Source organism: Armigeres subalbatus, chromosome 2 (assembly GCF_024139115.2).
Source record: "Armigeres subalbatus isolate Guangzhou_Male chromosome 2, GZ_Asu_2, whole genome shotgun sequence".
NCBI classification, from domain to species: Eukaryota; Metazoa; Arthropoda; class Insecta; order Diptera; family Culicidae; genus Armigeres; species Armigeres subalbatus.
Genome location: NC_085140.1, coordinates 277080398 through 277106622, shown reverse-complemented (window position 1 = coordinate 277106622; position 26225 = coordinate 277080398). Strand labels below are relative to the sequence as shown.

Below are 26225 nucleotides of genomic sequence, written 5' to 3'. Positions count from 1 at the left end.
GTTCGCATTTTAAGGCCAGATATCTTGTTCTATGCAGGTATGCCCATATTGCCCCATAGAGACTGGTTTTGGGGAAAAAAAAGTTTTATGATGAATTTAGATTTGTATCAATATAAACATGTATGCACAATATTCAATTTTAATATATCTTCTGATTGTGGTGTATTTTTGACCTGTATTTTTATCAGTTTTGTGTCAAAACCTTATTTATAAACTTGAAATCTTATAATAATTTTGCCTATGCAGCGAAAATTTACATTTTCAAGTGTATTTTCATGTTTAAATTGAATTTTAATGCGGTTTTCACGTTGATGCATATGTGGAGCATCCTCTTAAAGATCATATAACTTTTACATGATAAAACTTGTCAATAAGCTCAAAATGAGGGTTGCTCATATTGTCCCGTATGTTCATATTGCCCCTACTGCCCCTATGTATTCGTACACCATGTGACTAGCAGAACATGCATAAAAAATACATTTAGAAGAGTCCGCATGTTTTTCACCGTAATCATCGTAATCGTTCAATCAAATGATTTTTCCCAAAGGTAACGAAGTGCATGGTGCAATGGTGTATTTATTTGTCCTTCACTCCAAGACAGATGGTGTACGTTTATTTCGAAGAAACCAAGCGTGTTGGCCTTCCACGACTATTGCACAATAAGCACAATAAGATTTTCTTTTAAATATCATTATCTCCGTTCGATGGTAAACGCTTGATTGAGAATGGTTCTTTGCCACCATGCGAATTTGAATTACATACATTCAAATCGGAGAATCATAATTATAATTGTGCTTGAAGTTCATGTGCTTTATGCCTGACTAAGCATCTTATCCGTAGCTTTTTACCAGGATTTCGTCTTCACTATGTTTTAAAAATTCTTATACATATACAATTTCACTTCAATCAAATTTACTCCAGACATATTTGTCCAGAAGCCTACATGCATTCACGGCCCAAACAGCTACACCAGCTGTACCCGTTTTCTGTCTAACGTTCGAGCGATTGTTTTAATCCTCGCTTGTCATCCCGGTTGTGGTTTATCAAGGTGTCGTAACATGGGGCACGAACTGGTGAGAACCATGCCCCCCTTTTTCTAATCCAGACGGGCCAACGGCTTCGCGATTCGCTTTTGTCATGACATCACTTCAACATCACGCCCCGAGGTTGTGGCCAAACGTCACTTGATAGACTTCGGCCTCCAGCGCTTATAAATACGGGTGTAAATATAAAAATGTTTTCAAAACATACGCCTCGATCCGAAAACAATTCCACCCGGTGCCAGCAGATTTCGCTTCGTAATTTGTACCCCCGAGAGGAAAAGCATTGGAATCTCTGTGGGGTTCTTCTGAATCACAAAGTGGAGCCCGCAGAATTTCACACAGGGGATTCACCCCGGGTTCTGCATTCTGTACCATGTTTACCGCATTATGGGAACGCTCGGTTGTTTACCAAACAGAAAATGAGCAAAATGATAATTGGTTGGCAATTGAGTGTGTGCTGATTAGCGAACAAATTGATTTATTCGAGCGGCTGGTAGAATAAAAAGTCAGGAAAACAATTGTGGCTATCTCGGGATTAATTACTCTTTCACCAGTAGCAGTTTCCTAGCGCCACTCTCCATTGAACTGTGTAGGTAGCAACAAGCGGTGCGCGTCCCTACGCCATGCTTCTGTACGATGCTGCCCAACGAAGCGTGCAGGCATCGTCGATTTGAGGTTGTGGCTCCTAGCTAGGCGATGTAAAAACGCCATCCACCCACAAGGTGCGTTATTAGAAATATGTCGATTTTAGGTGTTGTTTAGAAGCTTTCACAGTTGGTCTTCACGGGAAATGAAGTGTACAAATTTGAAGTCATCAGTAAAATAAAAGGGGAAATCATAAAAATGTGTACTCATTCTTGAGCTGTGCATATTATTTTTACCAGATTGGCTTGTTGAAATAATTTGTACCGAAGGAACAGCCTTCACGAATTTCACCAAAGGTGCTTCTAGGAATACTTTAAGAGATTTACTGCTATCTATGTGCTTCTAAGAATGTTCTCTAGGGATCTCCTCCTAGATTTTCAACAGTTCCTTTTTTATAAGTTAAGGTGAGTTATTCATAATTAGGCAAAAAGGTTCCACGAATCCCTGCGACATAAATATCATAAAATGTGAGATAAGTGCAAGTTTTCGAAATCCATTTTCCCGTTCGGCGGGCTGATGATTTGATAGGATTAGCTTTGCACCAAAGAAAGTAAATGTTTTTCACTAAGTAATAAAAAAAATAGCAAAATTTATTTCTAAAAATAAAAAAAATCACTCGGTACATTAAACTGATAGAATAGCTCAAATTAAACTGTATAAGTTTTATTTTCATTTTGAGTTTCAACATCATTTATACTCTCCTAGTTTATTTGATTTATTTACCATTAGATGAAAAGTTCTTCAACTCCAAATCCACCATGTGGCCACAGTACTTGCAGCCTCTTGCAGCACAACTCTGTTTTTCTAATTTCCAATGGAAGTTCTGGACTACAAAAAAGTCGTGGGCAACTCTTGTGCTTCCGAATCAAACCATTAAATTCGTAGGCGAAGAAGAAGGTCCCGTAACTTTTAGAACTGTTCATCCAGTCGAAAGACAAAACGAAAATAAGATATAAATTGGAGGAATAATAAATGGAAATGATAGGGGGTCCCGTAGCGTAGTTGGCTACACGTTCGACTTACAAGCGAATGGTCCTGGGTTCGATTCCCAGCCCCTACATCAAACCCTCGTCACTCGCCGGATGCTCAGCCCGTGCGGTAGTGTATGGGGGGACGCGCTTTATCGCACGGCTGCCTGATGACGACTGAGAACTTGTTATTCTCGGAGGCATTCCTCTAACGTACCCGGACAAATGGCAACCGAACAATGCAAAGATCACAATGAACTAACGATGAGATGGACTGGCAACGATAACAATGATGGTAATGGAAATCTAAAAAAAAGATTCTGTGTGGATTCTGTACAGCAGAATACCACAGTAGATCTCGGCACAGTAGCGGTTAAGTAACACAGAGTGCCTAACAAATAAAGAACGGAATAAAAAAATGGAGATGATGCGCAACATCATCCAAACAACCGGGAAATTCAACTGTCTATTTTGCCGGGGTTCTGCAAAATCCCCAATAAAAAATACCAATTTTTGCCCAACTTTTCGATTAGTAACAGTTAATAAATTACGAATAACTTTGCCTGCAGATCAAGATTAATTGTGGTAGACAATTATTTCATATTTGACAGATAGTGGAAGCATGGAGGTAAGATGGATGACTCTCGATTCTGTTTGTGTCACTTTTCCCTCAATGCAAAAATATTGTAAATTTTAAGCAGAGTCCTGTTGGTGTCTCCGTGTTTTAGATACTTCAAATTTTTGAACGGAGAAGGGTCGTTTACTCAATGGCACCAAGGTCGAAAGTTGTTTGGCCGAATATGTCATTTGACCAAACAAACCATTAGTTCGAAATCCATTTGGCCGAAAGTCATTTGGCTGAAATATGGCTGAAAATATCGTTCGGTCGAACAGGTTATTTGGTCAGAAAAGCCGTCGGGCCGAATAAGTCATTTTGCCTACAATGCCGTTTTGCCGAAGTGCTTAGGCCATTTGACCTAAAATGTCACACGGTGTAAAAAAATGGATTATTATCAAAGTTTCATGTAGGGTTTCTTACCCCATTCCCGGCCTAACATGCGCACGACTGCATTATTTAATTGATATTTATGACTAGGAGCTACTGTTCCTGAATTTTGTGGGCCATGTAATATTGCGATGGGGTTCACCTCTGCTTAAAAAATAGTTATTCTTGCTTTTATTTAAAGCTTTAAAGCTTTTATTTGATTTAAATTAACATGGTGCAGCACTCATTTCAGTCATAGGCGATTGCTTATCTGGCATACCCCAAATCTCTTCGGCATATGCAATATTTTACTCAATCTCTCAACATCTTACTCTCAATCTCTCTCAGGACGGTAGAAAATGAGACGTAAACAAAAATATGCACGTTCCACGATACCGTGATGCCAGATGGTATTATTCATAATAATTTTTAATTGGTTGAGAAGATATATGCACTCATCCAAATTCCTTCCAAATACTTGAAAAATATTGCTTTTTAGTCTTTGAAATTTAGATAATTATAAATAACATAAAAGCGTCACGTTTTAGACAGTTTTCCTATTAACGACGAAGGATTATCTTCATACTAAAATAAGACTCATGGCCTTTTGGCAGCACTGTACAGCTAGAAGTTCTTGGGCCGAGGTGATTTTTTGTTAGGTTTGAGGATACATTTTTAAATGTATTCTAATATGTTAATATAAAATCTAGTGATACGAACAATAAGAAAAGATTGAAGTGCGTGATATTAGCATTTTTGTGTGGTGATAAACAGCCTGAAGCAATGGTTGTATCGAGCACTGTGAAGATTTTCAGGTAGGTGTTTATTTGATGATACCGTTTTGTAAAAGAGGAAAGAATCACTCCGGCTCAGTGGTGTTGCAATGAAGAGCAAAAGTTTGAAATCTACATTTTTAATTTCTATAATTGGATCGATTAGGATTGAAATAAATGGTTGAAAAATATTGAGTATTGTGCGCGATAAATAGGAGACATTTTAAAAAATATCAACCATAAACCTACGGCTACCAAACAGTATAAATAATTAGTTTTTTGTGCAGTGAGCCGGGAATGGGGTCCATAGGCCCAAGTAGTGATTTACCCTACCTCTGATTTTTTTTCACAGAAAGTTGGGCAAGGCCACTAGAAATAAGGTACGGGGTGTTTAAATATATTTCATCGGCGATTTTTTAATAAAAGTGATTTTTATTTTTTTCTTTCTTAATATATTAATAGTGATTGGTAGCTCCGCAATGGATAAATTATTGTAATTAGCCCCCAGAATTCAAAATATACATATTTGTAGCCTTTTTTGTATAGAAAACCTATCTTAAAACGAGTCTAAAATTTGTAAGAATATTGTTTTTTATTGGTTAAGGCGTTTTTTTCAAGTATTTCTTTTGTTTTTCATTTTTGCGTTTTTAATAATCTTCTCCGTTATCTATACTGTTTTCTGATGAATATTAACTTGAATATTGTTTTTGCAATTCTGAATTTTGACATTTGCAATATATGACCTGCCCACTGAAGTGCGCCGTATTTTAAAAGATTCATATTATTTTCTCTTTCAAACATATGATATTCCTTGTAATTCATGCGTAAGCGCCACTCGTCATTTATTGACCCCTCACTTTGTATTGTACACAGCACCGATCCGCTCGAAAAGTTTGAAAGCTTCCTAGTCTGCTTCTTTACATTTCATGTCCGTAATTACTTACCGGTAGAATTAGGATATTATAAAGAGCAAATTTCTTTTCCTTCTATATTATACAAGACCTAACTTACGCCTAAAATTTGTTATGTACGCCGGAGGCAACTCTATTCGCAATAGAAATACTTTACGGTAAACGTCTTTGTCAGTATTTGACACATTCCAGCGTAACGCGACACCATGAGGAGTCGACTTTCAGTGAGAAATTAGGTCCGCATTCGAAAATTAACTTCGGGGACATATGATTAAACAGGTTTAAAATTATCCTCACTAAATTTCTTTTCTGATGGTATATTAATTTTAAGATTTTTCGCTTTCAATATGATTAATATAACGCGCTGCATTTCGTAACGCGACACCATCGCTGAAATGCACTTTTTTGCAATTGGCAATGCAAGTGCGTTTTTTAGCTCTGGTATAAGGTTTGGAATCTCGGTTTATTCCAAGCATTTCTCGTATACATTAATAGAAATGAGGATGTGAATTCAAATTACGGATAAAAACGGATATTATATGAAAAATTTCTGGATTGATTTAAAACCCGCCGCGTTACGCTGATCAACAAACAGTGTTCTGCAAATGGTGTCGCGTTACGCGAACGTGTTTATCGTTGATGGAGTACATAATTTCAGCCGATCTCGATGCGGCATGTTGCATTTGACGTGGAATATTATCACATTATCTATCGTTGAATTTAGTTCGGGTTAGTTGTCGCGATCTGGAGTTTCGGCTATTAAGGTTTTAGGGACTAATTGGCCCGAATTCGGTACTGAACCAAAACCATTCACGTCATGTCAAGTCTTCAAAACGAAATCAATGCTAATGGGTTCACTGATTTTCAAATAAGTCACACCCAGGTATGATCAGGATCGGTTTTTCAATACGCGGTCAGATGATCGATCCCCCTAGAAGTGAGTTGTATTTTTACATTGAAAAGTTCTATGTTGCTTTTTTCTGCGTTAACCATTTTGAAAGGTGATGATGACCCAAGCAAATCAGAAATGTTGAAGATGCACCTTTCTGTCGTTTTTTACTCTACGTTTCTACTGGAACGTGGTTTGTTTTCAACTTTTTATTTATACCCTTTCAAAGACATTGGTGTATGTTTCATGCCTCAACAAATGTTTATTACAAGAGAGTGCACTACTTGCGTGCATTTTAAATCTTTACGCTCTAGAGTCAATACTTTAAGTAAAATGAGAATTGCCGATACCTCCCATTTAAATTACACGGTCTGTCACGTGAGACGTGTCAGATTCGACAATTCTCGAGTCATTCAAGACGCATAATTGGCACATTTTGTTGTATATTCAAGTTCAAAGTGAAATTCATTCGAATGTCTAATATAATATGTCTTTATTAAGGACATTCCTCAAGGAATTCAAAATTAAATGCACTCGCGTTTACAAAGGCACCCCACTCAACAATAAAGCAACGCACAACTGCCATGTCCGTGAAATGGTAGAAGGAAACCGTGTTCAGGAGCAAATTGTTCGTTACGTATACTCTTATGAGTACCTGATGATGTTGAGTGCGATCATATGCGAGAGATGTTTAAAAAAGCTTTACAATCTATTCAAACAAAAAATAATTGAGCCCTAGTTTTACGGGAGTTATTTATGGACGACCCCTATGAGTTCTACGAAACAACCAAATTTGCAATTTTAATTTTTCGTAACATTTCTTATATGGGAACTCATTTTTTTTAGTATGAACAGTTACCAAATGACACACCCCGTTCCACCCCCTATTTTGTTACGCTATTCATGTACAAACCCTAACATACAAAATAGAAACTTTTTTTCATTTTATGATCCATTGTGATACTGTATACATAAACCGAAAGCCGTATATCCCTCATTCCAGAAGCACACTGAATTCGCGTAACGCGACACCATATTTTTGTACCTAGTGTAACTACATAAATAATGATCCGATTTTGGATCTTAATATATGAAAAGAAAGCTTTTGACGAGTACTAAGAGAATCCAAAATATTACTTTTCTAATGTCTGCATTTTTTGTATAATATCAATTATGGATCTCATTTTGTAACGCGACACCTTTGCAATGTGACTGTTTTAAAAGTATAAATATTCCATGAAAACAAAAATGTTCGCAACAATACAATTGGTACAAAAATATGTCATTATCAGCTCTACTTTATCATGTACACTGGATTTTGTTTTTACGCGATTTATATTTTCTCAATTTTGCACTCATCCTAAATGTTTAACGCATATCAATTATCATGTGATTTTTCTTTGATTTATCCTGGATTTTTTGAAACATGTTGCGAAGAGTTTGGTAGTAAATTGAAGTCACACGATCAAAAACACGAGCGAAAAAAAATCGTGTAAAAACAAAATCCTGTGTATTCATTAACACATTTGAACCCAAATAGGTGCGATGAAGCACATTTGTGAAAAAAATGATTACGAAGTCTTTTTCTCATGCTAAAAGTCTACTACTTTGATTTGCTGTTAAACTATGTTCCTAAAACAATGTTCAGTGGAAAAATGTTTTTTCTTATAATTCAATATATATGTTTTCGTGTCCTATTGATACTGGACCCTGACTTTCAGTTTGAAATGTTGGTCCTTTGGCGTAGAAGTGCGTGGAATGTGTCATTTGCAAACATTTCAAAGGTATTTTTTCTACACCTTCAAACACACCTCTTTCAAGCACTATATCAGCACAAGCAACACTCAGCTTATCTCTGTTTCTACACGCAACTATGTACTTCATCTCGGCAGTACTTACGCATATGCTCTTGAGTTTTGCAGACGAAATGGTGGAAGCTTTTGTCTTACTGAAGATTGGGATGGTAATTTACTCTACAAATTATTATAGTAATTGTTATAAATGTGATTGGAGGTTCTGGATAAATTGTTTCCTTTGAATACTTTGGATTGCTGTTGCGAATACGGTCTTTTACGATTGTCGTAACCAACTTACTGCCCGCTGTATGAATGACCCACACAGAAATAGAGTCACTCAAATATGGGACAGTTGGGCTTGTAGCAACAGCTCAACTTCGGTAACATGCAGTCGGAAATGACTTTCGCTCTGTATAAAGCCCTAGTTCATCTGATAGCCTATTTCGGACATGAAGCGTGAACACTGTTAGGAGAAGGCCAGGAAGATTTATGGGTTTCAAGTAAAATGAGCTGCAAATAATATTCAGTGTGGGTCTTGTACATGTGTATATGTGTGTCACAGTAATGATGAGACAATGCTTCTAGAGGAAAATATTATGAATTCTATAAAATATGGCAAACTGACAAAGGGCTGGCCATCGAGTGCGAGTGTCGGAAGAAAAAAATGTGAATACAACAGATAACCAAGGCTGGAAATAGATGATATTTGCTGAAAAAATGAAAAAAAATTGTCAATAAAGTAAAAATAAAACAAATATCCGAAAACATACTTTAAAAACGCTTAATTCACAGAAAAAAAAATTCAAAATTTTAGATCCGTTCCACAATAGGTTTTCTATACAAAAGAAGCAACAAGAATGTATATTTTCAATTTTGAGGGCTAATTACAATAATTTATCCATTGCTGAGTTACCAATTGACTTTTTAGACGGTATATTAAGGAAGAAAACAATAAAAATCACTTTTTTCAAAAAATCGCCGATGAAATATTTTTAAACACCCCGTACCTCATTTCTAGTGGCCTTGCCCAACTTTCTGTGGAAAAAAATCAGAGGTACATGAAACTTCGATAATAATCCATTTTTTTACACCGTGATGTCATTTGGCTTAAATGGACATACGGCCGACAGTGTCGTTGGGCCGAATTGGACATTTTGCCGAATAAGTGGAATTCTACGACCGAAGAACGTTTGGCCGAATAAATCATTTGGCTGAAATGCCGTTTGACCGAAATGGTTGTTTAGCAGAAAGGGCCTTTGGCTGCAAATATAATTTGGCCGAAATGGACATTCCACCGAAAATGTCTTTGGCTGAACTGATCCTTTTAGCCGAAAAAGTCGTTTGGCCGAAATGGTCATTTGGTAGAAAGGGTCATTTGGCCGAAAATGTAAATGTTCATTTTTTCTCATATTACCTGTTCAGCATTCGATATTTTCAGCAACATGGCTCTTTCTGCCAACAACCATTTCGGCCAAAGTATATTTTCGGCCATAGGGCCTTTGCGGCCAAACGACCTGTTAAGCCAAACAACTTTTTCGGTCAAATTATCATTTTGGGCGTATGTCCTTTTCGGCTTTTTGTGGCTCTTGACCAAATGACCTTCTAAGACCTATTAAACACTTCGGACAAACGTTCGATTCGGCCACATGGCATTCAGGTAGCTGACTTTCCCGTAGAAATCCAAAGAAATAACTGTAAAATTCTCAAACATTTCAAGTTAAAACTCCGAACAGTTTCCGTGAATTTAAAAAATTTGACATAGGGTAAAACGACCTATTATGGAGGGGTTAAGCACCGTGTCAAAACAAAATTGATTACAAAAATTCTTCAAAAATTACCTGTTGGTCGATTTCCACATTGTAGTAGTTGAATAGGATGCTCGTTAACTATAGTTTCGTAAATATTAACAATAGGACCTTAGCACTACCGCAATAATAGGGTCAAAGGATTCAAATTTTTAACGAAAAACGTTGATTTTTCTTCATTTTTAACGGAATTTCGTCAAACAAAAGCTGTTCTAGTCGTTAAACCGAAGAGTTTTAGCGTACCCACAATTGTTTTCAATGGTATTATATTCAGAATGGACTACTTTAAAACTACCGCAACATTAGGGCATACCACAACGATAGGACGTTTTACCCTAGACTAATTTGAGTGAAAATTCCGAAAATTAAATCGCGGACATTCTGAAATTTTTCGGCAATTGAAAATTTAAAAAAATCCCGTTCAAATTACAAAGATTTTTCTATGGAAATCCGGAAAAAAATCATGTGGAATTTCTGTTGAATTTTTATGGAAATTCTGAATAATTTCTCGTAAAAAATCCAGAGAGTTTCCCGCGTATATTCCGAAGAATGTTCTATAGAAATTCTGGAAAGTTGTGTATGGAAATTCTAAAGAATATCCTAAACAGTGCGAAAAGGGAGCAAAAAGTCCAGGTCAAAATCAATTACGCCCTATTTGAAAGAAGGCCAATGCATTGATGAAGTTAACCCCGAATCCCAAGGTGTCAGGCGACCCGTGCCGTGGGGATGAATGGCCTGGGGGTGAAACAATTAGCCAGTTTGTTAACGGAGCCTGTAATGCTGTAATGTAAAAGGTTTAGATCTGTTCAGATTTCAAGGATTTTTTTCAAAATTTTATCATGGAAGTTTTCAGTTCATGTCTGAGCGAGCCTGGACATATGGCAGAAATACTTGTGTCCAATCACTGGAAAATCTTTTTAGCAATGTCCCTCCCAAAGTCCCAACGTCACTTTTTAATATACCCTCTGAATATTGAACGGTTGGTACGGCTGTCCCTGTTTCTTCCTTTTATAAATTCTAAACTCCTCGTTGATCATGTTATTAATTTCTGAATAATATGATATGCCGGTGATTTTTGAGTTATCTCACAATTTCAAGCCTGCACGGTGGGCCTGGCCGTTATAATATTTGTATCATATGTATGATATGCTGCAAATATCAATGCTGACAAGAAAATGCTCGGAAGCACAACCGACATTTCCAGGATGCTTTTCAACACTGGCTGTGCATGTGCTTTTATAAGATAAAACAAGAGATTTTCAGTTCTTGGTAGATTCACCTCATGTAAAGTGAGTAAGTTGGACAAAAATCATAATGTCAACGACCGTATAGAGAGCCAGAAAATCTAACCATATTCTATATTGATCAGTTTGCGTGTTGTTGGGACTTAATTTATTTTTCAACACAGTCTGTAAACTGATGGACAAGTTTGATGATTGTATTTTGTCAGTTTGACAAATTAGCCGCAGGATTCACGCCGTTATCAGTCACCGGGAAAGTGAACCGCTTCGGCTTCGTACACAAATTACGTAACGCTAGAATTAATTATTCTAATCGTTCGCATTGCCCCATGGAAGACCAATAGGTTTCATATGAATTCAAGCGCATTGGGACATTCCAATCCTCCTTTATTCACTGCGTTTCGTTATTTATGTGCGATGTCAATAATTGCTACTGAAGGTACTTGCAGTCCGTGCAATTGTAAACGATTTCCAATCACACTTGCGGTTATCATTGCTCCCATCGCTGATGTTGGTAAGCATGTGCCTACATCCTACCTTAGTAGACATGGTTGATTGGTTTAACCGTTGAACCCTGCGCTGGCCCATATCCGGGAGGGATGATGCAAGACCGCTGGCGTAGGTGGACAACACTTGGAGGTGTTTTTGTTTCACTTGATGTTGCTGATAGTTGCTGATCATGTGCACGTTCATGTGTGGTGTTGAATAGGTGGCGCAGTTTGCATTATTTTAGTCAACATGATGGATTTTCGAACCGAAATTCAATCCCTTAGATTGCATTATTAAATCGCGTATTTGGTGAAATGAAAAAAAAAGTTGAAAATTGGCCAATTCGCTGACAAGTTAAATTGCAACCCCAACTCATTTCTATGCATTCTTCTTTTCTGCTCATAAAATAGAAAACGAAATAAATGCCGGTGTACTGACCCCGAGGAAAATCGGCGTTCAGTTCAAAGGACGATGTAGCGCGCTGTTCGGTTCATTAGTATCACGTTTATTATTCGTATCGATACAATGGAGATTCGCAATGCTGTGGAAGCTGCGGAATCCGCGGAATTTGTCATTGGCTCGCCACAAAGTTTCTGCTATTCAATCATCCAAGGATAATAATTTTATTTTCTAACTTCATAAAAGTTTAGAGAAGTGTTTTGGATTTTTTGTTCCTATCGATCAGCACATTTTTTGTTTGGATATTCACGCCCTTTTTCTCAATTGGCACTTATTTAAAAAAATGATTTTATGGAATCTTATTTTCTACAAAACTATCGTCAACGTCGCAGGAGCAACGTTTCATGATAGATTTTTGGTAATATGCGTTTTTCCTTCACGACATCCTACCAGCAGCCACATGTCCTACAGGACGGCACGTTCAGGATCAACAGGGTGAGAATGTTTCTGATGAAACAACAGTCATCAAATATTTACTCAATCACATTTCTTTAACCGGACGCCGAGCCGCATCGGTACAACCGGGAGCCCTCGGGGAGGCCCATACAAGATTGAAGTTGACTGTCCATTTCCGTCAGTTGGCGGCATGGCATTGAATGACATAATTAATATCACCAACAGGACACGTGCAACTAGCGATTATTATATGGAGAACTACGTGTCCGGCATTAAGCGTTCGCGCTGGCCAAATGGGAAAAAGTTAGGAAATAGATGGCGACGGTTCGCAGTTGTGACACCGAAAGCAATAATTGGAAATGTGACCCTTTCAAAAAATAATAACAATAAGAATCCGCATTAGTCCATCTATGGGGAAGGGAACCATTCGTACATGATTGACTTAAAAATGGTTTGAACATATTTTCATTTATCGTATTGAATTAAATAGGTGGAATGTGTTAAAGACCGCCTTCAAACGGGGTACTGTTAATGAATTTTAGTAATTTTCAGTTAAACAAAATTGTTTTTTGTATTAGGAATTTAGACTTTGATGCGTGCTTAAAGATGGTATAAATGTAAATTGAAAAATGCTACCTATTTTTTTTCTCAATTAGTGATTTTGTGAAACCTTGTTTGATTTCTTTTTTTTTATTTTTATAAGTGGCATTGTACTGCCCATAATCGCATATTTGTAACAGTCGAATTTTTGTTCATTTTGTAAAAAGTCTGTTAATCGTTCAGAATTAGCTTAATTTACTGCATCTAATCTCACTACAGTAAAATAGGCTTTACTATCTTGCTTCGCTGTGGTAAGCTGAAAATTATTGAGTGTGTGGGGAGGGTTGACAAACGATTTACAAAATCAACCAAAATGCAAATATTACAAATATTCGATCATGGGCAGTGTATTTGTCGTGGTGATTGATGCATTCTAAAATATTTCCCTAACAAACTCGTAAAAATAAGAAGGTTAAATATTTTTCAATATTAATAATTTTAATATTTCAATACTGGCTGAGAATTTTCTAGCTTCAAAAATCCGAAATAATAACAGAAATGATAAATAAATTCAGTACAATTTCATTGTATAAAAAACTGAAAAAAAAAGAAAATTCGAAATGTAAAATTGATAAAATCGCCTTCGACCAAATTCATTTGAATAAAATAATAATAAACAAATAACTGCAAAATGTTTCCACCCGCAGTACACGGCATAAACCATTAAGCACAGAGGGGGTAACATCATGGCTTAGGGTTGTTTTTCTTAGCACGGAGCAGGTACCATGTTTCTTATACATTCCATTATGAACAAATCTAAATACAAAAATATCATTGAAAAGGAAAACCTTATGTGGAGGATAATATGACTATGGCTATTAAGATATTAGCAGGAGGGGGATCTGAAGCACTCTTTGCCGCAAATGAACTATGAAGCAATGGTTTCATGCAAACAAAGTGTCATTTATTTCATAGCATAGCTACACAGATTAAAATATGTTGTGATCTTAAATGTATTTTCATGCTCATATATGGAGTATGCAAATAAACGTAACATTCAATCGATCTCACTATTCTTTAAAATCGAAATAAATTTAAACGTTGCTTCCTTGTAAAATGCAATCAAATTTAATTGAATATCGAATGTTAATTCGTTTTATGGGATAAGCGGCAATTTTACACGTCGTTGAATTTTCAGAATTGTTTGCTGTGTAGTCTTTTGACATGAACCTCTTAGGAAATTTATGGAACGAGCACGTCCGAAAGTTATGTGGTAAAGTAGGTAAGTAGGTGGTATTTGAATCCGGACCCTCAATGCACCTTTCGGGATTGAAACTAAACGGCAGCTTATCCCAAAATGCTGGTTCAGGGTCAACGGCAGTCTTCGGAGTGGGTGACCACTTTTAGTATCCTAGGGTATAAAAACGGAGGAACATTTTTGGACTACGCAGCCTCTCTTACACGAAATATTCTCAGTAAAACGTGGCTTAATTTTGCTTCTGAACTATTGTGGTGAAGTGACGGCGGTGATCTGGACTTGGACAGTCGGACATCTGACGGCTTGGATAGGATCGCGTCTAGCGACAGCGAAAGCCACGAAAACTGGTGGTGATTTCGATAATTGTGTCTATTTTCATTCAAAATGGCAGTCTCTAGTGCCGATGCCGCATGCTTAGGCCGGAGATTGCTGATTGCGGTTGTGGAAACTTAGGTGGTTTAGTTGAGGCAGGCCTCAGGCGAATTCGTAAGACGTACCGCGAATAAACAACGATGAACCATAGGACGAATTACAGTGACAATCCGGTGAAAAAATAATTCGGTCAATCGATTTTTCAACTTATTTAAGGTCAACCCATAGAACCTATATTTTTTAATACATACATAAAAATGAATTCCTGTTTGTCTGACCCTTACAGACTCGTAAATTACTGAACCGATCGACGTGAAATATTGTATACCGGGTTTTTTCGGGACGGGGGAGGTTTTTAAGATAGTTCAAGATCTCTCACTCCTGTTTCGATGATGGTTCGAAAACCCCTCCTCGCTCTAGAAGGGAAGGCTTTCATACGAATGAAACAAAAAATTCTGCATAACTTTTCTGCATAACTTGAAATCACCGTTTTCACCTTCACACCCGTTTTCATAGTGAAATCTGTCAAAACTGACAAGTCTGCCACGTGCTTTTTGCTGTTTCCCTCGGACTTCTCTTTCTTTTTCCGGTGTTTTGATATCTGTTTTGATAGACAAGGAGCAAAAAACAAGGTTATCTGCCAAACATTTATTGAATTTAGCAAACCCTGCTGGAAATGGGAACGTTTGAAATATGCAAGTGAACCGACCTTCGAATCCATTGGCCAAGTAAATCCACAATAGTAATCAAATTATATTTTCTATTCGCTGCCTTATTGATTGTCTTCAAGTATCTTTAAATAAGAAGGTAAGTCTTCAAATATTTTAAAAAGTCTTCAAAATGTCTTCATGAAATAAATGTCTTCACAGAGATTCAAATGTCTTCAAATTGAAGACATGTCTTCAAATCTGGCATCCCTGGTGACCACAGACTGTCGCCAGATCTGTTGACATTTCTTAGGGTTCATTTCTTTAAAGCAAAACTTAAAATTTCCAACCCCCACCCACCCTCTCGTAACGCTATCACAGTAACAGATATCCTCCCACTCAATAAAGCGTTATGTAGTTTCTAAGTGGGCCCTGATCTTCTCGTCCAGATTCTAGTCAATATCAGCCTAACAGCAGTTTCAAGAAGGCTAACGTAACTTCTGACGGATTTCATGCCAACTTCAAAAAGATGTTGTTCACAACAGCCTGAAATTAGTTTAAATTATCATGATAATCGCTCTCGCGTTTTCAAGGGCACACAACTCAATACGGAAGCAACGCACAACTGTTATTTTTTTATCCCACGCTTGCTGCGACACAGCAAAGCTGAAATAATAAAAATGACAGACATTACGAGGATCAATATGCATTTGTTTACGTATAAACAAGCAGATTTGTACGAAGACTATGTAGAAGACTATATGTAAAGTGTATACACTCGCACAGTTTCATTGAATTCTGAATGGGTTCAAGTTGGCGTTAAATCAGCCTTTTCAAATGGCGATAAGCTGAAACTCTGTCTTGTCACTTCTGTTCATATATTTACTTACATCTCATTAAAAAGGCGATAATTTGTAAAAATATCGCACTAAATCAGTTACATCGCTAAATGCATATTGCATAATTGTGACATTTGCTACATACCCAAGCAACACCTCTTGTTTCTCAGTGAGTAACAACAACTGTGGTGTGACTTACTAAAGGTCTGACTTATGCACAACGCGTCGTATTTGGAACTCCTTTGTGACACAAAAAGCGCAAGAGGTGAAGCCTATTTGCAACATCTTGCGGCTACAATGAAAATAAAAACACAAAAACCAACCTGGAATCGAACCATGGACCTTTGAGATTCGCAACCTGCTACTATAACCATCACACCAACAATTCTATTTGGAGATTCTGCTCCAAGTGCACTACATAAACAACAAAATCATTTTAACTTCATTGTACCTTATACGGAACATGCAGGGGACTGTCAAAAATGGAATACTACTCAGCTGAGCTCAAAGTGTTTTGAAACATATCAGAAACATTGTCGTAACAGCAATGAACCGAAGTGTTATTAATTCTGCAACTTAATCTGTTTTGTTTCTGATATGAAACACATCGAATTTTAAACCACCCAAGAAGTCAGATGGGTAGAATATTGCGACGCCACTTAAACGGAAATGAAACATTGAGAATTTCTGAAACTGGAAAGTGGCTTTAATGTGACTCGATGTATTGCCAGTGTCTTCAATGCAATTTATTAGGAACAAACACCTATTTGAAAGATGTTGCGAGTGCTGCTTGGGTAGTTAAAACGATATTGTACGGAATTTTAATCAAAATGGCAATTATACAACTAGGTTAATTACCGTTTGGATTGAAATTCGGTACATCAGTGGATTAAAAGTATTCTTAAATCCTTGATAAATCACTAGAAATGGAGCAAATTTTTGTAAAAAAATTTATTAGATTTGTTTGAACACGATCGCTTAAAAATCTGTGAAAAAATAATTGGTAATTTTGGCCGAATGAAAGCCAATGCCCGCACAATGAGTTGTATTCGGAATATGTCGGAGAGGCCTATTTGATTACACAAAAAAATCATATTCATTCGTGAGAATTATCAAAAAAATATTTTCAATTATAAATGTTTGTTGGCCGATGACCGATGTACGATGGCCCTGCCCTGATATAGGGGGAATGACGACTTTGGCAGGTTTTGTTCTATTATTGGCAGGGGTTTTTTTTATGACTGACTAGGCTCAAATTTGGCCTAAATATTCTTTGCATATCAAAGAATATTGTGGCCAAATTTGAGCCTATTCGGTCGACAAAAACCCCCTGCCAATAATAGAACAAAACCTGCCAAAGCCGTCTTTCCCCCTAAATAAGAAACAACAACTTTTCGAGTAGGGTATCGGTACCAATAGTATTAGTAGATCCAATCCACAAAACAAAATATTTTTTTTTAAATAGATATTTATGGGAAATTTACAGCTTTAATATCTTAGCTAATAGATAATCTAATACAGTACAGTAGCCAACGAAAATTAAATTGATGAAAAACAACTAGCGAATATTGCATGCCCCACTATTGGGTACACTGTTCCTTTAGTTGTGGTAAAAATAAATTATTGATTCCCGGTGCATCTATTGATTTCTTATGAGACTCGCCATTATTGGTACTGCTACAACACTATAGGTCCAAGTGAGTCAATTTCATTAAGGAAAACCATTGTTGTCAATAGTTTTTCAAGCGAAATCTTAGGATAAGTTGCTGCATTTAACAGGATATTTAAAGCAAATGAAACCATTGTAAAGTGTATAATTATTAAAAATCTTATTGAAACCCCACTACCTATTGATGCTACCTCCACTAAGGGTACGGTTATCCGATCAAGTTTCAACAACACAATACTGATTCATCTCAATTTTTAATCGAAAATCGCTTGATCCTACAAAAAGGGAACTCATCTAATTAAGCAGTTGTTACCCAGATTCTTAGATCTTAGATTTGGTTTTTATTTGTTTTGAAAGTTGAACAGAACTAAAATTCAATAAATATTGAAGCATTTTGTGCTCATTCTTCAATAAGTAGATATAAATTCGATGAATTTAAAAAAAAATCTGCACTCAAGCACTCTGGAAGAAATCAAAAAGAAAAAATACCTATGTCGCCTAAAATAGTAAGCGTCACAGAGTGCAACCTTGGCAGGCATGCATAAACATTTGATTTTTTTTTAAATATCGCATGGCAAATTAAATTTTAATTTTGCTACGTTTCGTTTGATAGTCGTGCAGGAAACCTCAATATTAGCTAATCGGAATATTCACAATCATAGCATTGATTCCTAATGTTGAATATACAATCTTTAAAACATTCGAATTCTACTTGACCCAACTAGCGCATTTGTTGATCAAATTATGTTGTTTACTCGAATTGTACTTCTCATAAATAATTAATCAATGACATTTGACTTACTAATAGACGGCGTGCTGCTGATTGTAAAACGCCTGGAAGGATCTATGAAAACCCTGAGCAAGTGTGGCATTCCGTCAACAACATTTTTTTTTGCAATTCAAAATCGAATCAGTTCAAGATGATCTCCTCCATAGGTAATTACCTTATCCATAGTCATTTCTGGTGTATTGTGTTATCCGTTTCAGTAGCACTGCCGAAGAAAAGTAGATCAAAGGAGTTCCTTCCTTTTTAAGTCATTCACCGCCGGTCGAACCTGATTTATCCTTTTTTATTCTCGATACAGCTAACGGCGTCCCCTCCTACACAAATACTTCACACTTGCTTTGTCCTTTTCAAATCTCTCACATAACGATTCGCTGGAAAGTTTTCCGAATTTCCACGGCAAACCTAAATTAAGCCCCGGTTCAAGTACGCGGAACACACATCAACACTTGCCAGCGACTTTTCACACATCCGTTCCGTACGAGATTCGCGAATTCAATGTTGGTCGCTTGGGAACGCGCGCGCTTTTTATCAACGAGAGGAAACTCTCGACATCAAGGCACACAACAGGGCAAGGCAGGAGGGCACACAGCCTCCTGCCGCAAAGATGTTTACTGCACCAGTTCATGGACCGTGTCTGTGTTGCTGCTGTAGGCGAGCGTCGTGGCTGCTGCTGCTGGTGGGAAATCCTTAACGAACTGCGTGCTTCTGGAAAGTTTGGCTTTATTTTGAATTTTCGGAATCATCGAAAAAAGGTTCTCGGCAACTCGTTGGCTAGATCTTTTTCTAGCCAATTCGTAATCGGAATACATCTCCAATTATTTTCCATTATGACTAGCATGGCTTATTAGTTGTGGGAGTGGGAGCATGTTGAATTCTATATAAAACTGCTAAATATTTTCACTTTGTATTTCACTCACTTCAAATATTTCACTTAACTATGATAAATGGCATAATCTGGATAGGCTTGAGTTTCCGCTGTAGTTTATTTATGTTTTCGCTTTAACTTTAACTTTATTAGGTATTAAACAATTGTTGAAAATGGATCAACGTATCGGCCATCGCTAGCCACATTCTTTTTATGTCTTTTCTAGTAGAGATCGGAGGTCTTTCTAAGCCATGCAGTAAGATGCGCCGCTACAAAGCAAGACCATGCTGAAGGTGGATGGGTTCGATTCCCGGTCCTGTCTGGAAAGTTTCGACTGCACATGAAAGTATCATTGTGTTAGCCTCATGGTTTACGAATACAAGAATGGTAAACTTGGCTTAGAAATCTCGCAGTGAATAACTGTGGTAGTGCTGAATCAACATAGGTGCAAAGTGGCAATGTCCCAGTGTGGAATATAATGCCTTTTAGAAGAAGAAGATGAAGAGGAAGAAGGAGGAGAAGAAGAAGGAGGAGGAGAAGAAGAAGAAGGAGGAGGAGAAGAAGAAGAAGAAGGGGGAGGAGAAGAAGAGGAGGAGGAAGAGAAGAAGAAGAAGCAGGAGGAGAAGAGAAGAAGGATGATGAGAAGAAGAAGAAGAAGGAGGATAAGAAGAAGAAGAAGAAGGAGAAAGAGGATAAGAAGAAGAAGAAGGAGAAGGAGGATAAGAAGAAGAAGAAGGATAATAATAAGAAGAAGAATCAGAAGCAGAAGAAGAAGAAAGATAAGAAGAAGAAGGAGAAGAGCTCGAATACAATAACTGTTCGTCTTTGGAGCTGTTCAAGAATCGAGCGATTTTGGGATGTTTTCATATGAGCGATCTGCTTATGATCCAGACCACGTGGACTCAGGGACAGCCAACCAATCACGGCCTCGACCCTTGTCGGAGTCAGTGGGCAAAAAAGTTCATTCGACGAGGACCGAATTCATTCGTGACGTCATGCGATGAGTGAATTTGATGAACTTCTGCACAGGTCTATGACGGCATGCATTATACTTTTGAACTCTCTGAATATTGAACTCGTCAGCGGCAACCTTCCCACTGTAGTATTGCTGAACGTGTCACCAGTTGGCTCGGTAGGGGATGTGGACTGTAAAATTATTTCTCAATTGTGTTTTGAAATCATTTTTCGGTGAGTGAGCGAGGCGATACGATGCTGTCCGAGAAATCCATAGAATTTTTGAAGGAATTTTCGCGATTTTTATCTAATAACTTCTAAGGTACTTTCACAGGAAGTATTGCTGGAAAATTGCATAAAAAATCTCCGAAGAAATTTGCACAAGCATTCTACGAGGGATTTAATTCCCGGTAACAAACATTGTAGGGATTTCCGGAGGATTTTTCACAGGTATTCTAGTTCGGAGCAATTCCTGTAAGAAGTTTTCACGATAATTTCCAGGAAAACTATTGCGGAAATTCCGAAAAGATTCACCGCAGGGATTTCCGGATAAATTTTCGCGCAAATTCTGCATTGAATTTTGGAGGAATTTTTGCAGATGTTCAGGACGATTTCCTCTGAAATTCCTGTAAAATTTACTCAGAAATTTCTGCAGAAAAGTTTTTGTCAGAGTTAAAGGACTAATTTTCACAGACATTTTTGCAAGATTTTTTGCAACCAAAAAATATTTCACTCCAAAATTTTATAAAATGTTGTTAAACAGAATACGGTTACATAATTGTAATAACAAACATTGATATTTTGCGCGTATTTGGCCAGAATGTAGTTCTGGATCGCGCAGATTGGTTTTCATTTTAACGTGGATTTGTTGCAAGAAATATTACAGGAGTGCAACTCTGGACCTTGAATTGTCAAATTTAAAATCGGTTGAGGATTTATACACTCTTTGGCTAATGCTTTTCTTGACACACGTACACAAACATACGGACAGACAGACATTTACTCAATTCGTCAAGCTGAGTCGATTGGTATATAAGCATACCTCGATACACCATTAATTTTTTGGATGAATTAAATGAATGGATTCACACCATACTTTCAGAAAAAAAACTCTTCAGAGCTGGGAAGTTCGTTTATTACAGTATGGGCAACGAAAGGTTTTCCTAAAGGAGGATTCCTCTCATCATTAATGTGGTCCTAGAAATGTTTAATAAATGGGGAGTATCGATACTGATAATTTGCTTGAAAACTGAAAAGCAGAAAATTATATTGAACATTATCAATCTATATTTAAAACGACGGTTGTTGAACAAGAAAAATGCCTAATCAAATCGAACTGTGAAACTTGTTTGAAAATGGTGTCCAATGTAAAGAGAAAAGGAGACGTCTAGGATACATCTTCTTGCAATGATTCCCTTTGCTCATCGCTTATTAATTTATTATCTGCATCGCTCATTTCACGTTCTTTAAAGTCAACCCAATCCGCAGCTACAGTAATTTTTAATAATTTTAATTCGTAATTTTCGTAATTTTAATCATGACTAGTTGGGTTTTGACGATTTGAAAAAAACTGTAAAATGTTGGTCGTCCGAATCTGGCATATATGGTGAAAGCATGGAAGAGAGATTTCGCTTTGCAACTTCCGTCTTTTCCCACCCGTTATGAAACAAGCTACTTCGAAATGCAAAAGAAAACAAAAACACATTTGCCAGCATGAATAATCAATCCTTGCCAACCATTTCTTTAAGTGTCTTCAAAATTCTTCATACCAAATATTAAAAGCTTTCTTATGAACCATCGATAGCGATAGATTTCGTTTCATAAAGAATTTTGAATTACTCAAAAATTCCAAAGGATCTTCCCCAAAATATCGATACCGTTAAAATGGTTAAAACGATATGATTTTTTACCTTATACTTTATCGATCTGTCAGAATTTTTGATAAGAACTTTAATTTTAGGTTCTTCAGAGGAACATCAAGAGTAGGGTGTCCCAAAAAAAATCTATGTTCGAAAAGTCATGGTGCTCAACCCTGAAATGAAAGATATACCTGTCTGGATAATTTTTGTAAAACAAACCCAATTTCTGAAAAATCGTTTTCAAATATCGAAAAAAAAAAACACATTTTATTTGACTAATTTTCGAAGTTATTTCATCCTCAAACAATAAATAATTTTTTATCGTTCAGAAAAACTCACATACAAGAGCTATTTATAAGGAAAATTTTCGTTAAAAAAAAGATCCAAGAAATGTTGTTCTGGGGCTGAGATATTGAGATATTGATGTATTGCGCTGATATCGTACTTTATTAGAAATCAGATAACGTTTCATGAATACTTATGTCGTTATTGCGAAGTGGTAAAGATTTTCTGGTGTTTAAATGCTTTTTTGCTTTTTCAAACTATATCATTGCATTGATATCATACTTTACGAGAATTTAGATCCCGATTCATTGAAATTTATATCACTATTAGGAATAAATTTGGGTGAATAAATATCGACAAAATTATTAAATTTTATATAAATAACTTTGAATGAGTTTTGGTTGTTGAGTTGGTCGAGATAGATACTGACAAGAGATTCGTGTTTTATTTATACTGAATTTAAACAACCGCATTTTGTGATTCCCTCCATAGGGAAGCGAAAAACAACTATGTTCCGGACACTTCTTAAGATAGTTTCACGAGACACTTTCTATTTCAAATTCCCGCACTCGGAACGTTATCTGAAACTCGAGAAAGTCACGCACCGGCTTCAATGAAATCAGCGAAAACATCGATGACACACAAAACAAAAATTGGTCAGTCCGTGTGACGCTTGCTTTGGTAAATTTTGCACGTCGATAATTTTCTTGCGTCATGACGTTTAACTTTATTGTTATTTCGTTTGTAGTATCTGGATCTCCCTCCCAGATGTGGATATGCTTTAAAACATTTGCGAGAAAATGGGGTTTATGAACAAAAATGATTTATTGGAGCTATACTTCCATTATTTGACCAAAACAGACATATACTGCTCCTGTATGGTGACGAGAAACAAAAGAGGCTACTGCACCTAAAAAGCGATGCGTGGCACTCCTTCAAAATCGTTAGATGCAATAATTGCATTGAATTATTCTAAATCTTCTACCGTTGCATGAATTCATGCAGTTGGAAGATATGCTAAAAGTTGAATATTTAAAAGAATATGCTAAAACTCAAACGATTGAACTCATTCAAGTCAGCACTTAGTCGACCATTTGAGTATTTCACAAAATTTTCAATTTGGGTCAACAATTCCGAAAAATCTCCCGTGGCACCTATGAGAGGTAGTAGAGTTCTCTGCATCTTTCTTAAGTAGGTGTCCAACTAACCATCCTTCCCCTTCCTCAGCGTTCGCAAGGACGTGGCCAGAGCAGATCTTGACTATTGGAGAGTGCATTGCTTCCATCTAAGAGATAGTGATTAGTCCCAAATCAATATTTGTGGTAACAGATAACAGTAATGGTACTCTCATACAATAGTCCAGGCTCGTACCACCTACGAATTTCTCAATGCTAATGCTAATGCTATAAGAGTTCTTCCTGGGATTCCTAGATGAATTCATCCAAGGATTCTTCCAGAGGTTTCATCTGGAATTTCACCAAAGGCAATTCCAGAAATTGTTCCTGGAATTTCGCCAGGTGCTCGTTTGTCTACTCGTCCGGTGACTCCTAACACTCCTAAAATTCCATGAAGAATTCCTGTAGGAATTCCCGAGGAATCTCAGAAGGAACTCTAGGAGGATTTTTTCAAGTATTCCCTCTGGGACTGGTTCAGTTGTTCCAAGATAAACTCTTGTAAATTTCTGATAGAACTTCTAAAGATTCCCAGGAGAAAATCATTGGGATATCTCAAGATGAACTTCTGGCGAAATTTCAAAAGAAACTTCTGGTGAATTTGGATTTCCTTCCTTGTACTTTGACGGGAAATTTGTTTGAATCTTCATCATTATTCATTGAAATTGCGTCTCGACCATCAAGTAGTAACATATTCTCATTAGAATATGTTTTTGTGTTTCAAAAATTGTTAATAACAGAGCGATTAATTGTTAATAAACGTGTACGGTACCTTTAGTAATAAAAAAAACTAAAAAATTTTGAAATTATAAGGATAGCGTTACTCAATCGAGCATTTTACGGTATAACAGTTGGCTCATAGGTTGATAGTTTGCCCCATAGTAAAATCGAGTTAGGGGTGTTCAATACGAGAATTAATTAAGTTTTACAAAAAGATTCAGGAACGAATTACGAGTGAATCGAGCTTCATAGTTAATGTGACCAGCAAGCGTTCTACGAAACGTGGGACGCCTATCTGGATTGGATCACTGGCTTGAAAATGGATACTTCAAAAGTACATTTCGCATAGATGTTGGTCCAAAAAAAATGAGAAAAATATTTTTAGGGCTGTATTAATTGTAATAAATTTGTAAAACGAAGTTGGAAAATGCAGCGTCCCGCAACGTCTGGTCACATTATTCATAGTTCTTGTTTAATATGTACTTCAAACATTTCAAGCTTTGACTCCCTACCTTACTATTATACCTAATTCGGTAATACATCTAAATACACATCAAAAGTTGTAACTATTGAAATTTGATCCAGTTATTATTAGAACAGTCAAAGAGGAGCGAACAACAAACATTTCTTACTCACGGATTTGAATTTCTGTTTATTGTTCCCAACAGGTCGTTACGTCGGTAGCCGGCCCATCAAACTACGCAAAAGCACATGGAAAAATCGCAGCATCGAGGCGGTACGGAAGAAGGATAAAGAAAAGCAAGCACTTCTTAGTTTATTCAATCAAAATTAGTGCAGTTGGTCGAATTAAGGAATATGTCATCAACGGTAAGTGTATCAATTTCACACCTTATTTTCTGAGAATGTTTTGCTGATTAAGTATACTTCCGCTTTTCGCATAACAGTCCCGTGTACATAGGCAAATACACAGCATATGACTTTCATTTGAACAGTGACATTAGTAGAAGGTATTCCGCCCTTCTAAACTTAAAGTTTTATGGATACTCTAAGAAATTATGTGTTTTCAATCGTCATCAATCCTAAAAATAATTGATAATCACATATTTTTAGAAATAAATCTTTCTTTGCCTGATAACGCTCTCACATTGATTTGAAGAAAGAAATTCCTGAAAAGTGGAAGCACGGCTAGGGTTGTGTATGGTGACACGAGAAAAAAAATTTCATCTAGTAGGCTTCGTTTATCTACCAGCTCGCTCTAGAAAAAAGAGTGGCGAGTAAAAGATGTATCTCACCATAAACTACGAAAAATAGGTTCTCCTTCGATCCGAAAATCGATTATCGGAACGAACAGTACAAAGCCTGCTGTTGAATTTTGATGCATTGAATAACCTGAATGAATATCCGAAAAGGAAGAAGAATCATTTATGTAGCACCCGAGGTATATTTCTGTCCGCAACGTTTATAATTCAGCAACCTTTCAGCTGTATGACTTGATTTTTTGTACATCACTAGAAATCTATAGATAACTCGGTAGGTATTTACTAAAAACCAAGTATTTCGTTTGTGATGCGCTGGAGTAATAAACGTTGCGGGTGGGAATGAAAGGTGCAGCTCAAATCGTTCGATACCCTATTTCGTAAACTTGTAAAGGCAGCCTTTGCCTTCTCGATCCGATCCTCGTGATCCATATAGTTATGTATACAATGCAATGGGGCGATATGGTATACCATATCGCCCATTGGCGTAAATAAGGGGGGCTAGGGGGGGCTTAGCCCTCCCTAGAAAAAAAATTAGCCCCCCCTAGGATTTGATAAGTTAGTTAGTAGTGATATCAGTTTTCAACATATAGCATAATGAATTACCGAAAAAGTTTGAAGACTAAAGAGTTATCTCTCAT

General features: G+C 36.9%; 2 protein-coding genes across 3 annotated transcripts in view; one reads left to right on the top strand and one right to left on the bottom strand.

Moving 5' to 3' along the window:
• LOC134212284 (uncharacterized) overlaps window positions 1–19027 on the bottom strand; it is a 37815-nt gene extending 18788 nt beyond the window's left edge. The window contains exon 1 of the mRNA XM_062689995.1: window positions 18670–19027. Coding sequence (XP_062545979.1) covers window positions 18670–18684 — 15 coding nt within the window. The 5' untranslated portion in view covers window positions 18685–19027. The remainder of the gene's footprint in view (window positions 1–18669) is intronic.
• The window catches only part of LOC134212283 (RNA-binding protein 42), a 45482-nt gene extending 20028 nt beyond the window's left edge, over window positions 1–25454 (top strand). The window contains exons 5-6 of one of the 2 annotated variants that reach the window (XM_062689994.1): window positions 25036–25195; window positions 25273–25454. In XM_062689994.1, the coding sequence (XP_062545978.1) occupies window positions 25036–25160 (125 nt within the window). In that variant the 3' untranslated portion in view covers window positions 25161–25195; window positions 25273–25454. Of the gene's footprint in view, window positions 1–25035 lie in introns of both variants that reach the window. The other variant, XM_062689993.1, reaches the window with a different exon arrangement.
• The last annotated feature ends 771 nt before the right edge of the window (window positions 25455–26225 follow it).